At 37.2% G+C, this 19650-nt stretch overlaps 1 protein-coding gene across 1 annotated transcript in view; it reads left to right on the top strand.

The window, feature by feature from the left end:
* LOC117597151 (titin-like) overlaps window positions 1–19650 on the top strand; it is a 76657-nt gene that overhangs the window by 16977 nt on the left and 40030 nt on the right. The window contains exons 2-5 of the mRNA XM_053233527.1: window positions 10079–10345; window positions 17764–18042; window positions 18155–18424; window positions 18955–19227. Of these exons, the coding sequence (XP_053089502.1) occupies window positions 10079–10345; window positions 17764–18042; window positions 18155–18424; window positions 18955–19227 (1089 nt within the window). The remainder of the gene's footprint in view (window positions 1–10078; window positions 10346–17763; window positions 18043–18154; window positions 18425–18954; window positions 19228–19650) is intronic.

The following is a 19650-nucleotide window of genomic DNA, read 5'->3' as shown; positions in this document are numbered from 1 at the left end:
TTGTAGGAGTGCCTCAAACTGTTGACAATCTTGCGTTAGTTTATCCAGACTTTTGGCCAGAGCAAAGAATAGCTATCTTGGTGGGGACTAACACCCATAGAGCGAGACGTTTGTTCAAGACTTGTAAACAGAATCTGGATGAATACTTCTTACGTACTTTGTCCATATATCCAGTAGTTCTTGAAGCCTATGGGAATATTCAGAGGTCACAAGGCTCATTTGATGACACTGAGAAGCATGGCCCTGTGTGGTTCACCCAACATTAGCCGGTTATTTTGGGACCTGGGGAGTCACTTCAGATTCAGGGTAAACCCAAGTTATCTGTGGATCACAGACAAGCATGTATTGATAGACCAGCCAAATGACACCAGGGTTTTAGGTGGAGTACTAGTGAGACCTGAAGTGCAGCCTGTCTCAGTAACATCAAAACAAATTGTAACTATTACTGTGAGGAACATGTCTGCCAAAGACATGCATTTGAGACATGGTACACCAATTGCCCATATTTTCCCTGTTGATATGGTACCTCCGCTTGCCCCAGCAGAAGGTCGGTTGCCCAGTGCAGTGACATCTGCAGTGTTTGACTTTGGGAACTCACCTTTGCCTGAGGAAGCCAGGTGGCAGATGTGTGGAGAATTGATGGAGTGACATGATGTATTCTCTAGTCACGAATGGGATGTGGAGTGTTCCAACTAGGCATGAAATAAGTCTTACTGATTCAACGCCTTTTCATGAACGATCTCGTCGATTGCCCCCTGCAGATTTGCAGGATGTGCGAAATCACCTGATGGAATTGCAGAACTATGGCATCATTGATTAATCAGGGTTGATTATAGAACTTTGAACTTTGAACTATACCATAATACCTGACCAATACACTGTCCCTCGTATCGAAGGCTCACTCCATATTTTGTCAGGGAGCAAATGGTTCAGTGTGCTGGATTTGAGGAGTGGGTATTATCAGAGCCCAGATATATTACAACATGTAAACTGTAGAGGTCACAGGTACATGCAAAGAACTTCTGCAGCCTTTAACATGTTTAATTAAAGTAGGAAAGAGACAGTGTGAGCACAACTAAGCAGGGCTCAAGTTCAAGTGGACATGCACAGACTTTGATTTCACTAAATCAAGACTAGTATCAAGCCTCTTTGTCCTTTCCAGGTTTGGGGCTGCAGGAAGTTGACCTGGAAAGGACGAAGGGGCTTGATACTAGTCTTGATTTAGTGAAATCAAAGTCTGTGCATCTCCTTTAACGAATGCTCAAAAGCTGTGAAAAGGGGCTTCCCTTTCAGATACACTGAAATACTTGAGAAGAGACCTGCCTTAATGTGAATGAATGAAGACAACTCTTTTTTTTAATTAAACCAATGAGTGTAAGAGACTGTAGAATATGAAAGATTGAGAGAGATTAGAGAGGGAGTGTGTATGAATTCTGAACTTTTTGCAAGTGCAGAGTGGAATTATGAAAGGGAAGTGTATCCCACCATTATTGTCATGATAATGCAGCAGAAGTTATGTCTGTGTGTTTTCTATCATTTTGTTTTTTAAATATCTGTAAATATAGTGGGCAAATTTTACTCAGTCAGTCATTACTATAATAGCAGTTCTCCATTTTTTGCTTAGTTTTATCTTATCATGCTGACGCTATGTCACTCTTGGTTATTTGTCTCACTTTTGAGAATTATTCCTTTTTTATTAAGAATGAGTAGTCTTAAAAAATGAAAAGCAATGACCAACAAACTGCATTTTAAACATTACTAAACAGCATAGAATATCTAGATGTTCAAGTTATTCAATTTGGAACACAGTACCAGATTATTTTAGGGCTAGGTTTACTTTTGTGGCATTATTCCAACTTTATGAGATTATAGAACAACAATATATTATTCTACTTCCTTTTGTAATTTTGAAAGATATCATACAGTATGTATCAAAAGAATGCATCATTTTCTACAGCAAGACCATAAGATATACGTATGCAGTTCAGCACAGAAAAAAGTTACTGTTTTGTGTAAATAGATTTACTATTTACTTACAATAAACCACATAACACTGATACTAATAAAAGACTTTCATACAACACTGTTTCTATACACGCTAAACATATAAACAACATGTTAATGTTACGGGTCCCGGGAGTGGCGACCTCAATAACAAAAAGAGTGTGTCTGTAAAATATAAGTGTATTGTTAGAGAAGTGACGACAGGAGCACGTGGGTCTTTCTCCAAATTGCATCTAAAGGGGGACAGGAAACTGGCCCGCTATAGGCAACCCGGACGCGATTACACCACTGCTAAAAGGTTCCGCCTATCGATACACTGCCCAAATACCTATTATTAATACAGGGCTAATTAAAATAATTACCTGATAATTATTCCGAGTATCATCACATTGGAGAAGTGTTAATAAGATGAAGCATGACCAATTTCTTACAAATAATCACCAATGTGGTGACACATTTCGGGGTGCACCACATTAACAGTAAAGGGTCACATGCAGGTACATGCAAAAAATTTCTGCAACCTTCAACCTTGTTTCATTACAGCAGGAGAGTGCGTAGTTATATTTTAACAAATAGTCAGAAGCTGTGAAAGGGGCTTGTGCATTTACCAGCATATGTCTGCCCCCTTCCCAGATGTTATGTTGCCTTAATGCCCCATGCTCTACCCTCCCCTCCTTAACTCCTTAACCACCTCACATCCAAGTACAGTTCAGAAAAAAGTTTCTGGTCCTTTAAAATATACCTAGATTACCGTATTACTCTTAACATGTTCTCTGATCTTCATCCAAATCATAATAATAGACAAACCCATTCCAGCTAAGCTGATGACACACAAACACTTGTACATTCTGGTTTTAAAATGTATGTAATTTATGACAGGGTGGAGGGAGCATCAAGGTTAGAGCTGCTTTGCTGCGTCAGGGCCTGGACAGATTGCAATTATTGAGGAAATGATGAACTTAAAATTGCATCAAGAAATTTAACAGGGGAATTTCAGGGTAGTGCTCCATCACCTTAATGAATGTTGATATTTCTTTTAATTTATGATACAATGACATTAAGTAATAATCTTTTTCTGACTTTATTGCAATAGTTTGAGGAAGGCCTTTTCCTTACCTACATAACAATGCCTCCAAGGTCCATTTACAGAGTTTGGTGTAGAAGCCCTGGCCTGCAAAGAGCCATCTTTATGATGAAGTTTGCTAGTCAGACTGTATTATCCAACATTAGTGTTTATGTGCAGCTTAATATTTCATGAATAATATGACTGATATGTCAATCAGGATAGATGGTGTCTATGTGTACACCTCAGCTGGAATAGAGAAACCCAATTGAGGCCAGTGAAATTTCTATCTGACTGAATGAGGTGAGTTAATGTCCTTTTAATAAGCTGTTAAATAATAGAATAGCAGCTGTGTAAACCTTCCAGTGTCTCTGATTACTTTTGTTAACGGAATCTGTGTGTGCGTTCTACGCATGCGTGTTTGGGTCACAATGCATTTCACAAACCACAGTTAATGTTACATGTTGAATATTTAAAAATAATTGTGAGGTCAGAAGGGTGGTGGGATGGATATCAATCTAATATGGCTAATATTTCTAATATTAAAGATTGAGTATAGGCATTATATACATCTGTTTTACTGATATATGATACGTGCATTACATGTTATTTTTTAACAAGCATAGTTCCTGAATGTTGGGCAAATATGAAATGGTGAGCAACTTTACTGTGGTCACAAACTCTTCTTCTTGCTGACCAACCTCACTAATACTCCTGTCATTGAAAACACAGTATAATATTGAAAGGAACACCCACAGCCATGCTCCTAAATATAGCGGAAAGCATCTTAAATGTATTCCTCAAGGAAGCAAAATGGAAGACCACCATACTCAATACTATTCATAATAATATACTTTTTAACATTATGCCTTTTATGTTATGATAAGTTCATATTTGAGGGTTTGGTTTTGTATTCAGTTTGTTATAACCATGGGACACAAGCCTGTAACATGATGTTTTTGCACATGCGTAATCCTTTCACACGTGTGGTACAGATTGGGTAGCATCATTGCTACCTATGCTGTGTCTCCTGCCCAATTTGCACAGCACATGCGCAGAGTGTGGTGCAAATCAAGTAGGGGATGCAGATTGGGTAACCACAGAGTAAAAGTTTGGATATACTATACATGGATATACATTGCGTGCTTGCATTATTGATATTGATATATTGAAAGACTTTGTAAAGATTAGAACAGTAGCTCCAAAACTAGCTGTACAGCAGCGAGCAGCATACAACACCCATATTTTGGGCATATTTAATCTCATATTTGTAATGAACATGTGATGGATTTTTAAATAATTAATAATGGATACTGTTAGGATCAGATACAGTTAATATATGAGATTGGCTGAATAGTTGCTATTATATCATAAATTAAAAATAAGTAGTTACTCTTATGTGTTATAGCGGCATTGATTTTTTTTCTGGTTGGAGCTATTGTAGATTCGTGTTATGGTGTATGCATAGGGCCCCAACAAGTTGAGTTGTCATGAATTCCACTTCACAGTGAGAGTGCTGCTTTCTCTTGTTTAGTTTTTCATGGGTTTTTGTTAGTTTTGCCATGTGCATTTGTTTCAGTTCCACTCCTGACCCCATCCCTGTCACGTCACTGGTTGGTTCCCCTAATGTGTTCATCTGTTCTGTGTTTCACTTCGATTAGTTTGTCTTTTTATATTGTCTTGAAGTCTTGACAATTTCAATATTGACACCATTATTAGATGTGTAAATATAATAGGATAAATTCAGGTATATTCTTGAGGTAGAAAAATGACAAATACATATTGTATAGTTGTTTCTTTTTTAAATAAGTTTCTAAAATTGTTATTAATATGCATATAAACATAAGATAAACTGTAACAAAATAAGCATAAAGCTAGTTCAAATCATGTCCAGATGTTTATAATTTAATCATTGTGAAGAATTTCAGGAGAGGAAAAGTGAAGGAATGTGATGGATGCATGAATGGATGAATGAAACACCCCACAACTATGGTTAAATGAGGCATTGATGGATTATATGTGCATTAAATGATGTTTTTATGAAATGTGTGAATAAGCAGGTGATTAAGGTAGACTGGGAAATACAGAATGTTACTTAGACCTCCTACTGAGTATGCAGAGATTTCTACTTAGTGTACTGTCTTCATATCATTTTAATGATGTACAGTTATTTATTTGTTTGTTTGCTGTGAGGTGGCAACACGACCCACTTTTATTGATGTTTAGGCAAACCACAAAGTGTTAAAAAATGAAAACTACAGTAAAGATTATATGTGTACTTATGCATTTTCCAAAATAATCTTTACTCTATACACCCATAAAAATAAATTGATGTAGAGTAGAAAAACTGATGTTGTGAAAAACTGAGTTTGAATGTCTTTAGCCCAGAAATATGCAAACATTTGGCCTCACCTGTAAAACTGTTGACGTGTATCTCCATGATTTTATACATCGCACTGCTGCCACATGATAGGCTTGGATAATTGCAGGAATGAGAAGATGTTCCTATTATAGTGGCCGTTGAGTGTATATTTAGTCATTAAATATGTTCACTAGACATTAGATTTTATTACAGCATGTTTCTCAGGGCGTGACAGCAGTGACATTGTTGTTTTATATGCTTCACGTTTATGTAATATGAGTTCTTGTCTCTAGTAAGTCTCTTGATGCCTCTGTGTTTCATGTGATTGTTTGTTTGCCTCAAACACTTTCATGTGCACAATCACCTGGAAACATCATCTGATTATAGCCTGATCATTTAAACCTAGATCCACAGAGAATTAGTTAACTATGATCATGAGGTGAGCTAACTGGTGGCATTTGTTGGGGTTTTGTTAAGCCTTTAAAGACAGGCTCATGACAAGAAATATATACTCTTCCTGTTTGACATCAAAAGAAAGCACAATTCTTTTCTATAAAATGGAGGAAGAAAAGCTTGATGGCAAATTTAGTGAACTCACACTGCAAGCCACACAGTAAGCCATCCTCACAACATTACTGTCACCTGCTTAGACTTACTGATAACTTTGAAAGTCTCCCTTTCAGTACTTGGAAGATGCCTATATTAATTAACAGGAGAAACGACTCAGACACAAAGAACACAGGTCACAGGAAATTAGGCCTGTTTAGTTAAATCTGCTTCTGGAGTAATACTGACTGACATTTTGCTTCGTAGTCTCACGTCAGTCATTTCAGATCTGGTTTAGTACATTAAAAAATCCCCATGCCTTCATATCTAGTCATGAATGTTGTGATTAATTGACATTATTAATTGATGAGTTTACTCATTTGTTCTTCAGCAAAATGTGACTTTCACGTTACATTAATAGCAGTTAAGACATGCCATACTATTGTGGCTTGGTTTCTACTGTAGTTGTTAAAGCTGTATGTTAAAGGTTAAAGGTGTGTGGCTTTAACCTGTGAGAAACGAGGAAATGCTCTGTCATTCACATTCTCAGTAAAGCCGAAACAGTAAAACAGCCACACATGCATGTTCCCACTACTGCTGGTTTGTGTGGCATGTGCCATGGTTTTCAGCACAAACACTGAGCTAATAATGAAAGATGAATATAATGTTAGATGTCACTGCAGCCTCTACAGCATCTTTTCTTAACTTATGACACATTATTTTGTACCACAAAAAAAAAAAAAAAATGCATCTAAACACAGAGCGCTCAGAATGGAAATAACTTGAAATGTGTCCATACCATCCACAGGCAGTGAGTAGAATTAATCAGAAACTGAAGCCCAATAACATAAAAGCTTTAAGTACAGTGCTGTGTTCACCTAAACTGGATATTTTACTTGCTAGTCTATTGAAAATTGTTAACAGTTATGAAGACACAAATCTGAGGAAGAGTCCTGAGACTCAGTGGAGGTTCGGTGCCACTGCGACCTTCAGCAGCAACAGGACTCTGTGGAAGCGTCACACATTCCCCCTCAGTGCACAGTGTGTGTCCTGCAGTGAGCGCTGCTGTGCATTTGTTTATGATTCACCATTTGCTTTTGTTTCAGTTTTTGGTTTGTTCTCCACACTTTGCTCATTGTTGGTCTGTTCCCTAATGTGTGCACCTGTTCTAAGTTTAGCCCATGATTTGTTTGTCTTTTTATACCCTGATGATTCTCACCTTGCTTGAAATCTTGTAGAGTTTATTAGTGCAGTAGTGAGTCTTAGGTCCCTGTTCCTGTGTAAATCTGTTTTTTGTCTTGTCCTTTGTATTTGGATTATGGATCTGCTTACTTTAATGTTGCCTTCCTTTACTTTGGAAGTAAAGGACCTCTGCTTGGAATTATGATGATGTTCATTGGTTTGCACTTAATAAAGTTAACTGAGTTTATTCACTTGTGTCCTGTCTCATCAGAAACAGACAGATAACAAACACAGACAGCAGCATTCAGACCATCAGACCATGTGTGAATGAAACAATATGTTTGCTCCCTTAGAGAATGTTTAAAATTCATGTGTCTCATTTCAGGCCTTTTACTAACAGCTCTAACAGTAAAACTGATGATCTGCTTAAACCTTAGGCTAAAAAAAAACATAACAGCACACCAAGATGCTTACATGCTGATCAGTTGCTGTTATTAGTGTCACCAAGACTTTTTCACCTCATGTACAGAACAGAACATCTCTCTCTGCCTCTGTACTTCCTCTTTCAACACTTATTGTTTTTAGACTTTGTATTTGGCTATGTGGAGAGATACTTCTTATGCCATTGCTAAAATGCACATAATGCACATTATGAGTGGTAAAAATATTGTGTTGAGGGTGAAAAAATCTCGCTTGAAAACCTATTTGTTTTCTATGGCTTTTAATTGTTGATTTTTAGAAGACGTAAATTTTTAAAATTTTTTTCTTCAAGGTTATTTTTATTTTTCTGTTTTGTTGATTTTTGTTTTAGTATCCTTGTATTTTTGTGCTGCTGTACAGTCCTTTGGTCTACTTTGTAGTGGTAATGGCTCTATAAATAAAGTAGACTTTAGACTTGAGACTTGAAAATGTGTAATGAATCCTGAATCCTCTCTCTCTCTCTCGCTGGAGTGTGATTGGTGTTTAAGAACAGAGGAAGTGTCGAGGCTTTAACACAGACACTTCTCAGACAGTCAGTCAGTCATCAGTAGGACAGGATGGAGCTCCGTGGATCATTATAACATATAGAGTGTGAAATTAATTAAGGAGAGGCACAGACTGATTTTAAATTTTTTATACAACTTCAGCTCTTCATGACACATTAGTGCAGGCTGCAAGACAAAGCACAGGCTTATATTAATGTTTTCATACTCTACATTTTTTGTAACTTCAAGTGTGAAAAAAGCAGACACTGGTGAGCAACTGTTCAAACACTCTAGGACAGAAATTAATTGGAAAATAATCTACTTTAGGATGGTAACAGTAAACCTGCTTCACACTGGGCCCCATCACACCACCCTGTTCAGTATTTTCCTATAACAGCACATCACCAAGAGTTTTATGCCTCAATTAACCTGTCATTTCTGCTACTCTCCCTACCTTTAGTGCTGACTGGACTCATCCACTCTACACAAACATGATTTGTTCATTTCATTCATTGGAATTTTTTTATTTACCTTCTATATGCATGTTAAACTACACTATATTACCAAAAGTATTCGGTCACCTGCCTTGACTCACATATGAACTTAAGTGCCATCCCATTCCTAACCCATAGGGTTCAATTTGATGTCAGTCCACCTTTTGCAGCTATTACAGCTTCAACTCTTCTGGGAAGGCTGTCCACAAGGTTGAGGAGTGTGTTTATAGGAATTTTTGACCATTCTTCCAAAAGCGCATTGGTGAGGTCACACACTGATGTTGGTCGAGAAGGCCTGGCTCTCAGTCTCCGCTCTAATTCATCCCAAAGGTGTTCTATCGGGTTCAGGTCAGGACTCTGTGCAGACTCTGTCATCCATGTCTTTATGTCTTTATGGACCTTGCTTTGTGCACTGGTGCACAGTCATGTTGGAAGAGGAAGGGGCCCGCTCCAAACTGTTCCCACAAGGTTGGGAGCATGGAATTGTCCAAAATGTTTTGGTATCCTGAAGCATTCAAAGTTCCTTTCACTGGAACTAAGGGGCCAAGCCCAACTCCTGAAAAACAACCCCACACCATAATTCCTCCTCCACCAAATTTCACACTCGGCACAATGCAGTCCGAAATGTACCGTTCTCCTGGCAACCTCCAAACCCAGACTCGTCCATCAGATTGCCAGATGGAAAAGCGTGATTCATCACTCCAGAGAACACGTCTCCACTGCTCTAGAGTCCAGTGGCGGCGTGCTTTACACCACTGCATCCGACGCTTTGTATTGCACTTGGTGATGTGTGGCTTGGATGCAGCTGCTCGGCCATGGAAACCCATTCCATGAAGCTCTCTGCGTACTGTACTTGGGCTAATCTGAAGGTCACATGAAGTTTGGAGGTCTGTAGCAATTGACTGTGAAGAAAGTCGACGACCTCTTTGCACTATGCGCTTCAGCATCCGCTGACCCCTCTCCGTCAGTTTACATGGCCTACCACTTCGTGGCTGAGTTGCTGTTGTTCCCAAACTCTTCCATTTTGTTATGATAAAGCTGACAGTTGACTGTGGAATATTTAGGAGCGAGGAAATTTCACGACTGGATTTGTTGCACAAGTGGGATCCCATGACAGTTCCACGCTGGAATTCACTGAGCTCCTGAGAGCGGCCCATTCTTTCACAAATGTTTGTAAAAACAGTCTGCATGCCTAAGTGCTTGATTTTATACACCTGTGGCCAGGCCAAGTGATTAGGACACCTGATTCTGATCATTTGGATGGGTGACCGAATACTTTTGGTAATATAGTGTAAGTCTGTTCATTTAACATATGATTAAGACAAGTGGCTCAGATTAATAAAATGACAAATGGTACATGCATTTTTACTTTGAAACCAGTGTAATGTAATGTAAAGTAATATTTCTAATGTGTCAAACACCATGAAAATCAGATATATCTTTCATTTTTGGGTTCTTACAGGAGTGCTAAAGGCAACACTCAGAGTGCAGTCTGGTTGGACAGAAGCATTCAGAGGAGAGTCTGTCACCCTTAATTGTGAAATAGAGGGAGGAGAAGGCAAGTGGACTTTTATCTGGTACAAGAATGAAACTGAAGATTCTACTATAAAGGAAAGTAAATACACCTTTGAGGTGAAAGATGGAGATACATTTGCCTGCATGGGAAACCGGACTGACGGTGACCCACAGAGGACAGAAAAGAGTAATGCTGTTACACTGTCTGTGTCAGGTGAGTTTCTTCATCTTTGTGTCTTTACAGAACATTAAACTTTACTCAGTTTAATATTCATACAGTTTCAGTGAGACCTTAGACTTTTGTATTGCTTCATCTCTAGCATGTTAACATGGTTTATTTGAATAGTTGTAATATAACTGGGTGTTTTTCAGGCTTCGAGGCAGTGAACACAGAATCCCACTTTTACAGGTGTTGGGTTTGTTGTGCAGGAAGCTCCAGTTGAGTTGTCATGAATTCCCCCTCTCAGTGAGAGCACTGCTTTCTCTTCTTTAGTCTTACATGTGTTTTTGTTTTGGTTCCAGTCCTGTCTCTGTCCCCGTCTTGTCACTGGTTGGCTCCCCTAATGTGTTCACCTGTTCTCTGTTGCACTTTGATTAGTTTGCCTATATAGTTTGCCTATTTCTTGGCCTCATCAGTTGTTATAATGCTGTTGTTCAGTGACGGCTGTTTATGATATTAGATGGGAGGCTAAAATCTAATATTTGTCAATAGCTCCATAATGAAAACGTTTGTTAAATATGGAATTGTAAATATGGTGATGCTGTTGACCTTTTTTTTGAACTTCATTATAGCACACTTACTGCATAAAACATGTTAGTTGTAAGTGTGTTATGCTAATTATCCATGAGTAACCATTCTGATCAGCATGATTACTTACTTTCCAGGTGACTGTATGCAGAGTTGGAGCTTTTCAGTCTCATGCTGGTAGTTAGGGAGCTTCGGTGGGCCAATCAGTGAACTTTTAAATTTTTCTCAGATTGGTTCACATTGTTGCTTTTCATTAGCAATGAGGCTTCTACTATTCCCTCCTGCCTCTAAAAGCAAGTTACATGTTGTTGCACATAATTTTTGTGCAATTTGAAAACTGTCTTTAATTGTGCACTCTATCTATGGAGACATATTTAATTTAAAACCATTATTTCAGAGATGAGCTTGTGGGAGAGTTTTGGCAATGACAAATCTGAAGAAAAACTGGGTAAAACATTATTTGAAGATTTGCTTCGCATTTTAATCAATTATATGTATATATATATATACATAGATAGATAGAGAGAGATTCAATCAGATTGAGTTATGCAGAAATACTTTACAAATGTTTACTTCATATCATTTTCAAGCAGTACAGCCACAATGTGTTTAATATTTGCCTATTTACCTTCTTTATTTAAAATAATATTTCTCAATAAACCTTTGTTAATTTGTTTCTTGTAAACCCACACATCCTCATCTGGGTGACACTGGATAGTAAAATTTTAAGTAATGCTCTTCTATAACTGTGTGCTATATAGTCAAAAAGTACATTTCATTTATATTTATGGCAGTTGGCAGATGCCCTTATCAAGAGCGACTCAGAAGTGCTTTGAAGTCTCTATCAATAAATACATTCTGATAGTGGTTCACTAGGTCACGGACTAAGAATACCATCAGTCCAAATACTCTGTTGGGGAGGTCAATACAATTTTTTTTGCTAATATAAATACTGTCCATATGGGGCATCCTCAGCATCAGCAAGTGGTTTCCAAGTGATGAGAACTCCAACCAGAAGTAGGGCATCAGGATGGATCAGGCAGAGCCGGAGAGCAGAAGGGGTCAGGATCACTAGTATCTCAGAAAAAACTATTGACAAGGTTTGACAAGGTTTGACTAAACAAATGTTTTCAGCCTAGATTTAAACACTGAGACTCTGTCTGAGTCCCGAACACTAATTGGAAAGCTGTTCCATAACTGTGGGGCTTTGTAAGAGAAAACTTTGCACCTTGCTGTAGCCTTCACTATTCAAGGTACTAACAAATAGCCTGTGGTGTGTTTTAAACACCATGTGAGGGACAGATTTTCACTGGGTGTGTTGCAAATGTGCACCTTGCAGTTGGTACATGTGTACTGTGTCCTCACAATAGGAGACTTTATGTCCTGCACTTGTGTAATAGCCATTTGTGTTGGTCGAGGTTTCATCCTCATCCTGTTGGCAGTCATTCTTGGAGTCTTATTCCTAGGATGAGGAGACTATTCGATTTCACTTTTTGGACGTCAACCTTTCTTCTCTAGTAGGGTGTTGATGAACTGATGTTGAGAAGGTTTTTGTATAGTTGAAAAGTTTGTGCACTTTTGTCTGATGTCCTTTATGTCCACTTATGTCCAACATCCATGTATGTCTACTTTTTTGTTTGCACTGGATATTACTGTAAACCAGCATCAAATTCCTTGTATATACAAGCATACTTGGCCAATAATGATGATAATGAAGATTAGATTGAATTTGATTCATGTATAATATTATGCTCATTATTAATGAACCAACATTGTTTACAACATGCTAGTTAGAAAACATGATAGTTAAAAGAGAGATTACCCTTTTTTAAAAATTTGATTCAAATTCATGATTACTTTCGCAGCTTTCTGCTGATATAGGTGTGCGCTCACCCTCCCAAGAGGGGGGAGGCATATGAAGGCAAGGAATAGAAATAGAGCTGGAACCCCAAACAACTCAAAATACACAGTGTAGTGGCTTTCCTATAAGCTAGGGCAGGGTGGTAAGATGTTCTTTACACAAGGTTGGGATGAATAAATAAACACTGTCCACACAGCGATATGGGTTTCTTGATCTGAGGTCTATTTAATGAAAAAATATCACTTACAAAAAAGAAGCATGTGGATCTACAGTAAGAACTGTTACCTGCCACCCGTACCTGTCTAATTCAACCTATGGGAAAGTTATTATCACATGATGTGAACAGGTGACCTACACACCTACCTCCCACAGTGCACACTGCCCTCTACTGACTGAACAACAATAATATTATGGCTCCTACACACAGTGTTAGAAAAAGAAGATGCCATGGCAAACAGAAACGATTTGTAAACCAACTTTCATCCTAGGAAAAATAAATCATAGCAGGTTTTAAACCTCCTTTCACTCATAAGCAAGCACTAAGTCTTCCATCAGCTGAGGCATTTGTTTACGGCTTATGGCTATGTGCAGACAGAGCGGCCCGTCCTCTGTTTACAGTACTGTGCAAAAGTCTTAGACACATGCAAAGAAATGCTGTAGAACAAAGATGCCTTCAAAAAATGAAATTAAATGTTTCTACATTAAAAAAATACTATAAAGAGCAGTAAACAGTAATAAATGAAACAAAGTCAATATTTGGTGTGACGATCCTTTGCTTAAAAAAATAGTAGTCTCAGGTACAGTGTGTGCAGTTTAATAAGGAAATGAGCTGTAAGTGTTACTGAGCATCTTACAGAACCAGACACAGTTCTTCTGGAAACTTTGACTGTTGCACTTGCTTCTTATTTCTGCAGCAAAACCCAGCAGCCTTCATTATGTTTCTTTGTCTGAAAAGTGTCTCTTATGTAATATGCTGCTTTCTTTACTAACATACAAACATTTTTCTGTAACATATAATTTTGTGCTGGAAAACTAATGTTTGGAAGTTTTTGTACTGAATCAATAATGTAGAAGTCATAAAATACAAATCGATAGCAAAGTTTGTACTAAAAAAAATAGGGTGCCTAAGACTTTTGCACAGTACTGTATATGGTGGCATTTCTTTTGTCATAATTCAATGATTTGTTTTATTTGTCTTAATTTAAGAGGTTTTGTTGTCTCGCTTTCTTTGTTTTTTATATTCTTTAATTATTACTTAAAATATATAATGTCTGGTTTTTTGTTCTCAGTGGTATTCTTAGTCCCTGACCCAGTGAGGACTAGCATGAGGATATGTTTTGATAGAGACTAGAGGCGTATATTTACAGAAGTTCTGACTCATACTTATCATACGCATCATTTTAGAGATCGTGAGAATTGACAACATCCTGTGTAATGTAGGGAATTACAGCTAAATGTGTAAATCACCGGTCTCATGCATAACAGTACATATCAAATTATGCAGCTCCATCATAACTGCATATAGGCTACTTGGTCATGAGAAGCCTACAGCATTGTTTGATGAGTATATTTATTTATTTGTTTGTTTGTTTTTGTAGATCAGTTACTTAGCCTGTTACTGTGTTTTGATATTTATTGACCCAAATAAGTGTTAGCGGCTTACAATTTGTTTAATCCCATTGTTTACACTCACAGATGAGGCATAATGAGGGACTGAGGGAATTTATGTGAATAAGGTAGAATGAGAAATACAGAATATTATTTAGACCTTCTGCTGAGTGTGCAGAGATTTCTGATATGTCCGTGTTTTGTGTGTTTTGTGTGTGTGTGTGTATACACCCATAAAAATGAAATGGTTTAGAGAACAGAGAGAGATTGAAGATCTGCATAATCACCCAGCAGTTATTGTTTTTCCCTCTCTCACAGTGAAGATTTAAATTTAATATCACTATTTTTATCCTCATCATTTGTCTAGCTAAAATTCCAAAACAATGGAAAAGTAGTACAGTGAAGTTGTTGAGCTAGGGCAAGTGTCACAGAGACAGTAATACTGTTTTTCACTGGCGAAGTGATTTAAGACTATTTCAAACCCTGAACTGCTGTTTCATTTCTGACAGAAAAACCTAAACCTGAACTCACATCAGACCTTAAAGGCAATCATGTTCTTTGTTTGATGCTTCTGGTTTTGACCCTCGTATTTGCCTTCTACTCTTGATCTTTGTCTTGTTCTGTGATCTCCAGTTTGTACCTCACCTGATCTTCTGCCTGTTTAACTTTTTTTGAGATTTGCCTCATGATTTGGATTTGTTTATCATTACCAGTGATTTTAATAAAAATCATCCTCTGTAATTGTCACCATCTCTGCTGCCTGAAACAATAATTCCAATATTGACAACATTATAAGACGTGTAAATATAATATGATAAATTCAGGTATATTGGGACAGTTAATCCTAGTGTTATTTATTTTCTGGCTTGATGAGTGAATGTAAAAACGTATGTTACTGAGGACTTGCAGTGGAAGTGTTTGATAGAAATTAAATGACTTCAATCATGTGACATCATATAAAGGGGCGTGGTCAGAATTCAACAGGAAGTTTCATTTATTATCTCATTTAACCTTTATTTAACCAGGTAAAGTCTCATTGAGATTAAAAATCTCTTGAAAAAGAAGGCAGCATGCAAAGTTTCAACAAGCAAAACAGTCAAGTAATTATACAGAGTTAGCATAGCATTATAGCATCCCAAAAATTTGACCTAAAAATTTCTTGAGGTAGAAAAATGACCCACACGTATTGTATTATAGTTATTATAGTTGTTTCTTTTTAAATAAGATTCTAAAATTTGTATTAATGTGCATATATAAACACATGATAAACTGTAACAAAATAAGCATAAAATTTCAAATCATGTCCAGATGTTTATAATGTAATCATTGTGAAGATTGTCAGACATGGGGAGGTCATTAGGAACAGCACAGTGTTCAGTTTAATTGGGACAGTCTTAAATACAATAAGTGGAGAGAGGGAAAGTGAAGGGATGTGATGGATGCATGAATGGATGAATGAAACACCCCACAACTATGGTTAAATGAGGCATTGATGGATTATATGTGCATTAAATGATGTTTTTATGAAATGTGTAAATAAGCAGGTGATTAAGGTAGACTGGGAAATACAGAATGTTACTTAGACCTCCTGCTGAGTATGCAGAGATTTCTACTTAGTGTACTGTCTTCATATCATTTTAATGATGTACAGTTATTTATTTGTTTGTTTGTTTGTTTGTTGTGAGGTGGCAACACGACCCACTTTTATTGATGTTTAGGCAAAACACAAAGTGTTAAAAAACAAGACCATTTCTAAACATTTCCAATATGTCTTCCAATAAAGATTATATGTGTAGTTTTGCATTTTGTGTTCCACTTTTCCAAAATAATCTTTACTCTATACACCCATAAAAGTAAATTGATGTAGAGTAGAGAGAGATTAGAGACCTGATAAATTATCACACACATATGAGTAGTGTCAATATAGCAACATTTACACAGCTACATACAAAGAACTCTTTCAGCTAAATCATTTATTAAAGTTAAAGAGAGACAGTGTGAGCACGGCTGAGCAGGGCTGGTGTGAGGTGAGCTGGAAAGCAAGTGGCACAACAGTAGTTTAGCTTTGGAAGAAAATATCACCAAAATCTGTAAAACTCTTTTAACAAGCTGCTCAGAGGCTGTAAAAGGGGCTTCATAAAGGTCATAAAGTTACTGCTTCAGAAACATCAACATGCTCGAGTCGAGACCTGCCTGAGTGTGAATGAGTGAAGAGGACGAGGAGCGAACTTTTATACTGAACCACTGAGTGTAAGAGGCTGTAGAATGTGAAAGAATGAGAATTATTGTTTTCTAGGACTATTTTTTGCTTTTTCATTAAGTATACCTGTTAAAAGTGTAATCACTTTATACTGTCAGTTATTTCTAACATTATTGTGATCTACATTTACTTCATTAGTAGTGATTGTTAAAATGACTCAGTGCACCTCTGACAGAGCTTCATCATTTACATGTGAGCAGATATACTGCCTTCCATTTTAAAATCTTACTACTCATTTAAATAATGGTGTAGAAGTCCTAAACCTGTGGTGATTATAGAGCCTGATACACAGGTGTTCAGAGGAGAGAGAGTGACTTTCAGGTGTGACATACAGACAGGAGGAGACACTGAGTGGACACACAGCTGGAATAAGAATGATCACACACTCTACTCAGACAGAACAACACAGGAGTTTGACTCAATTAGAAATGATGCCAGTGTTAAATACACCTGCAGAGGGACGAGAAGTGACTCTCAGAGAACAGTTACTGTTTATATGTAAAAGTTATCAGTAGTTTTAGGTTTCATGTTTTTTTCCCAGATTTTTTCAGCTACATAGTGTCATTATAGCAACTTTAAACTTCTTTTTGATTTTTATTTTCCTATTTTAAAGCCATCAATTAACTTGATTTGTCAAGAATCACCACAACTAATTAGCCAATCTGATTGGTGGCACAGAGTAAGCATTAAGTAAGAAAGGCAGTCAGTCCCACATCATCTTCCCTCTGCTATTATTTGAATCAAAAGAAAATAATTTCGTGTATGAGAAACACTTTCCTATTTATCTAATAGTCAAGCTGATTCTACTGTCATGTTTAAAAAAGCTTTTTGAAGTTTCACTGCTGAGGATTCACAGTAATGTTTTGTAAGTTTAAGAATTGACTAACATTTCTAAATAGATACTGATAGGTGCAGGTTGTGATACATGACATGACACACTATTTACACAACATCAAACTAACAATAACAAATACAGTGACTTTTACACTTCAGTTCAATCTTCAATTTCATTTTATAGAATGTTTTGGATATAAACTGTGCTGAAAAATCATACTAAAAATTGTGTAACTCTGTATCTAAATGCTAAATCAGACACAAAAATAATAAAACTTATGATGTAAAGATAAAAGCAGCTCTGATACCTTCATCATTTCATATCAACAGAAAAACCCAAACCGACTGTGAGTGTGAATCCTCAGAGCTCCGTCTACACTGGAGACAGAGTTACTCTGAGCTGTAATCTGCAGTCTACTGGATGGAAGTTTTTCTGGTACAAAAATGATCAGAAATCAAATCCATTGTCCCCTCGGGCCCCCAACACCAACACACTCAGTGTGACAGTCTCTAATGAAGAACAAATAAATTACTACTGTAAAGCACGCAGGGGAAACTACGACTCAGAGTTCAGTTATCCAGCCACGATTACAGTGAGAGGTACGTCATGTTTTCCTCTTTTTCACTACACATTTAAAGTTAGTAAGTCTGTGAAGAACTTTTTTTATGTTGACATATTGTTATTGTTTAAGTTTTTATTATCTTTGTATAGCGAGACCAAAGCCTGCAGTGAAAGTACAGGCAGCTGAGCCTGTGTTCATTGGGGAAACCGTCACTTTCTCATGTGAGATACAGACTAGAGGATCCTGGCAGTATCACTGGTATAGAGATAATAAAGAAGTCAAAGATACTGCAGGAAATAATCAATACACAATCTCTGATGTTAAAGCATCTGATAAAGGTGATTACACATGTAAAGGAACAAACTCATCAGACCCAGAATACACACAGCCCAGTGATGCTGTTACACTGACTGTATCAGGTGAGTGTGTTTTATGTTTATTATGTTAATATTGTCTATTGCATTAAAACTGAAAAGTGAAAAGTGTAGAGATGTATTCTGTATAGAACTGCTTTAAACATGTTGAATAATATCAACTAAAAGAGTAATGTGTATCACAAGAATGTATCAACTTTGTACATCAAGACTGAAGGGATCTGAGTATGAGTTCATCAAGAAGAAAGAGATTCACTTGTGTAAATAATCTCATTTATTTCTTAAGTAATTTACTAATTATAAACCACAGAAGAATCACATCATGTAGGCACCTGCTATTTCGCTAATGTTTGATCTGTTTTCTTTTTTAGCAAACAACTGTGAACATGATTATTTTAGCTTACTATGCTACACTAATAAAGTAATTCAGTAATAGAAAAAGATATGTAGGCTTAATTATTGTTTAGCTGAGACCAGGATCATCACAGAGACAACAAAAATGTTTTCACTCTGTAGAGGTGATTAGTACAGTAAAGATCACATTACTCCTGAACTGTGTGTTTCTTCTCTAACAGAAAAACCTAAACCTAAACTCACATCAGTCCTTAAAGGAGCTGCGCTGACAGGAAACTCAGTGACTCTGTCCTGTACACTGAAGCTGCAGTCTGCTGGATGGAAGTTTTACTGGAACAAAGACACACAGAGCACTGAGACTGAGACTGAAACACACTCCTACAACATCAGCTCAGTTAGAGTCTCTGATGGAGGTCAGTACAAGTGCAGAGCTGGAAGAGGAAACCCAGTCTACTACACACACTACAGTGATGCACTCTGGGTAAATGTTATTGGTGAGTAAGAGACTTTCTTTTAAGCGATTTTGCACAACAATCAACATATAAAGAACATGTGAGCAGTGTCACAATATAGCAACATTTACACAGCTACTCTATCAGCTACATCATTAATTAAAGTTAAAGAGAGACAGTGTGAGCACGGCTGAGCAGGGCTGGTGTGAGGTGAGCTGGAAAGCAAGTGGCACAACACTAGTTTAGCTTTGGAAGAAAATATCACCAAAACCTGTAAAACTCTTTTAACAAGCTGCTCAGAGGCTCTAAAAGGGGCTTGATAAATTTAGTGCTTCAAAAACATCAACATGCTCGAGTCGAGACCTGCCTGAGTGTGAATGAGTAAAGAGGACGAGGAGCGAACTTTTATACTGAAACACTGAGTGTAAGAGGCTGTAGAATCTGAAAGAATGACAGCGATTAGAG

Source organism: Pangasianodon hypophthalmus, chromosome 4 (assembly GCF_027358585.1).
Source record: "Pangasianodon hypophthalmus isolate fPanHyp1 chromosome 4, fPanHyp1.pri, whole genome shotgun sequence".
NCBI classification, from domain to species: domain Eukaryota; kingdom Metazoa; phylum Chordata; class Actinopteri; order Siluriformes; family Pangasiidae; genus Pangasianodon; species Pangasianodon hypophthalmus.
The sequence above is the reverse complement of the archived record's forward strand: the minus strand, read 5'-3'. Positions and strand labels throughout refer to the sequence as shown.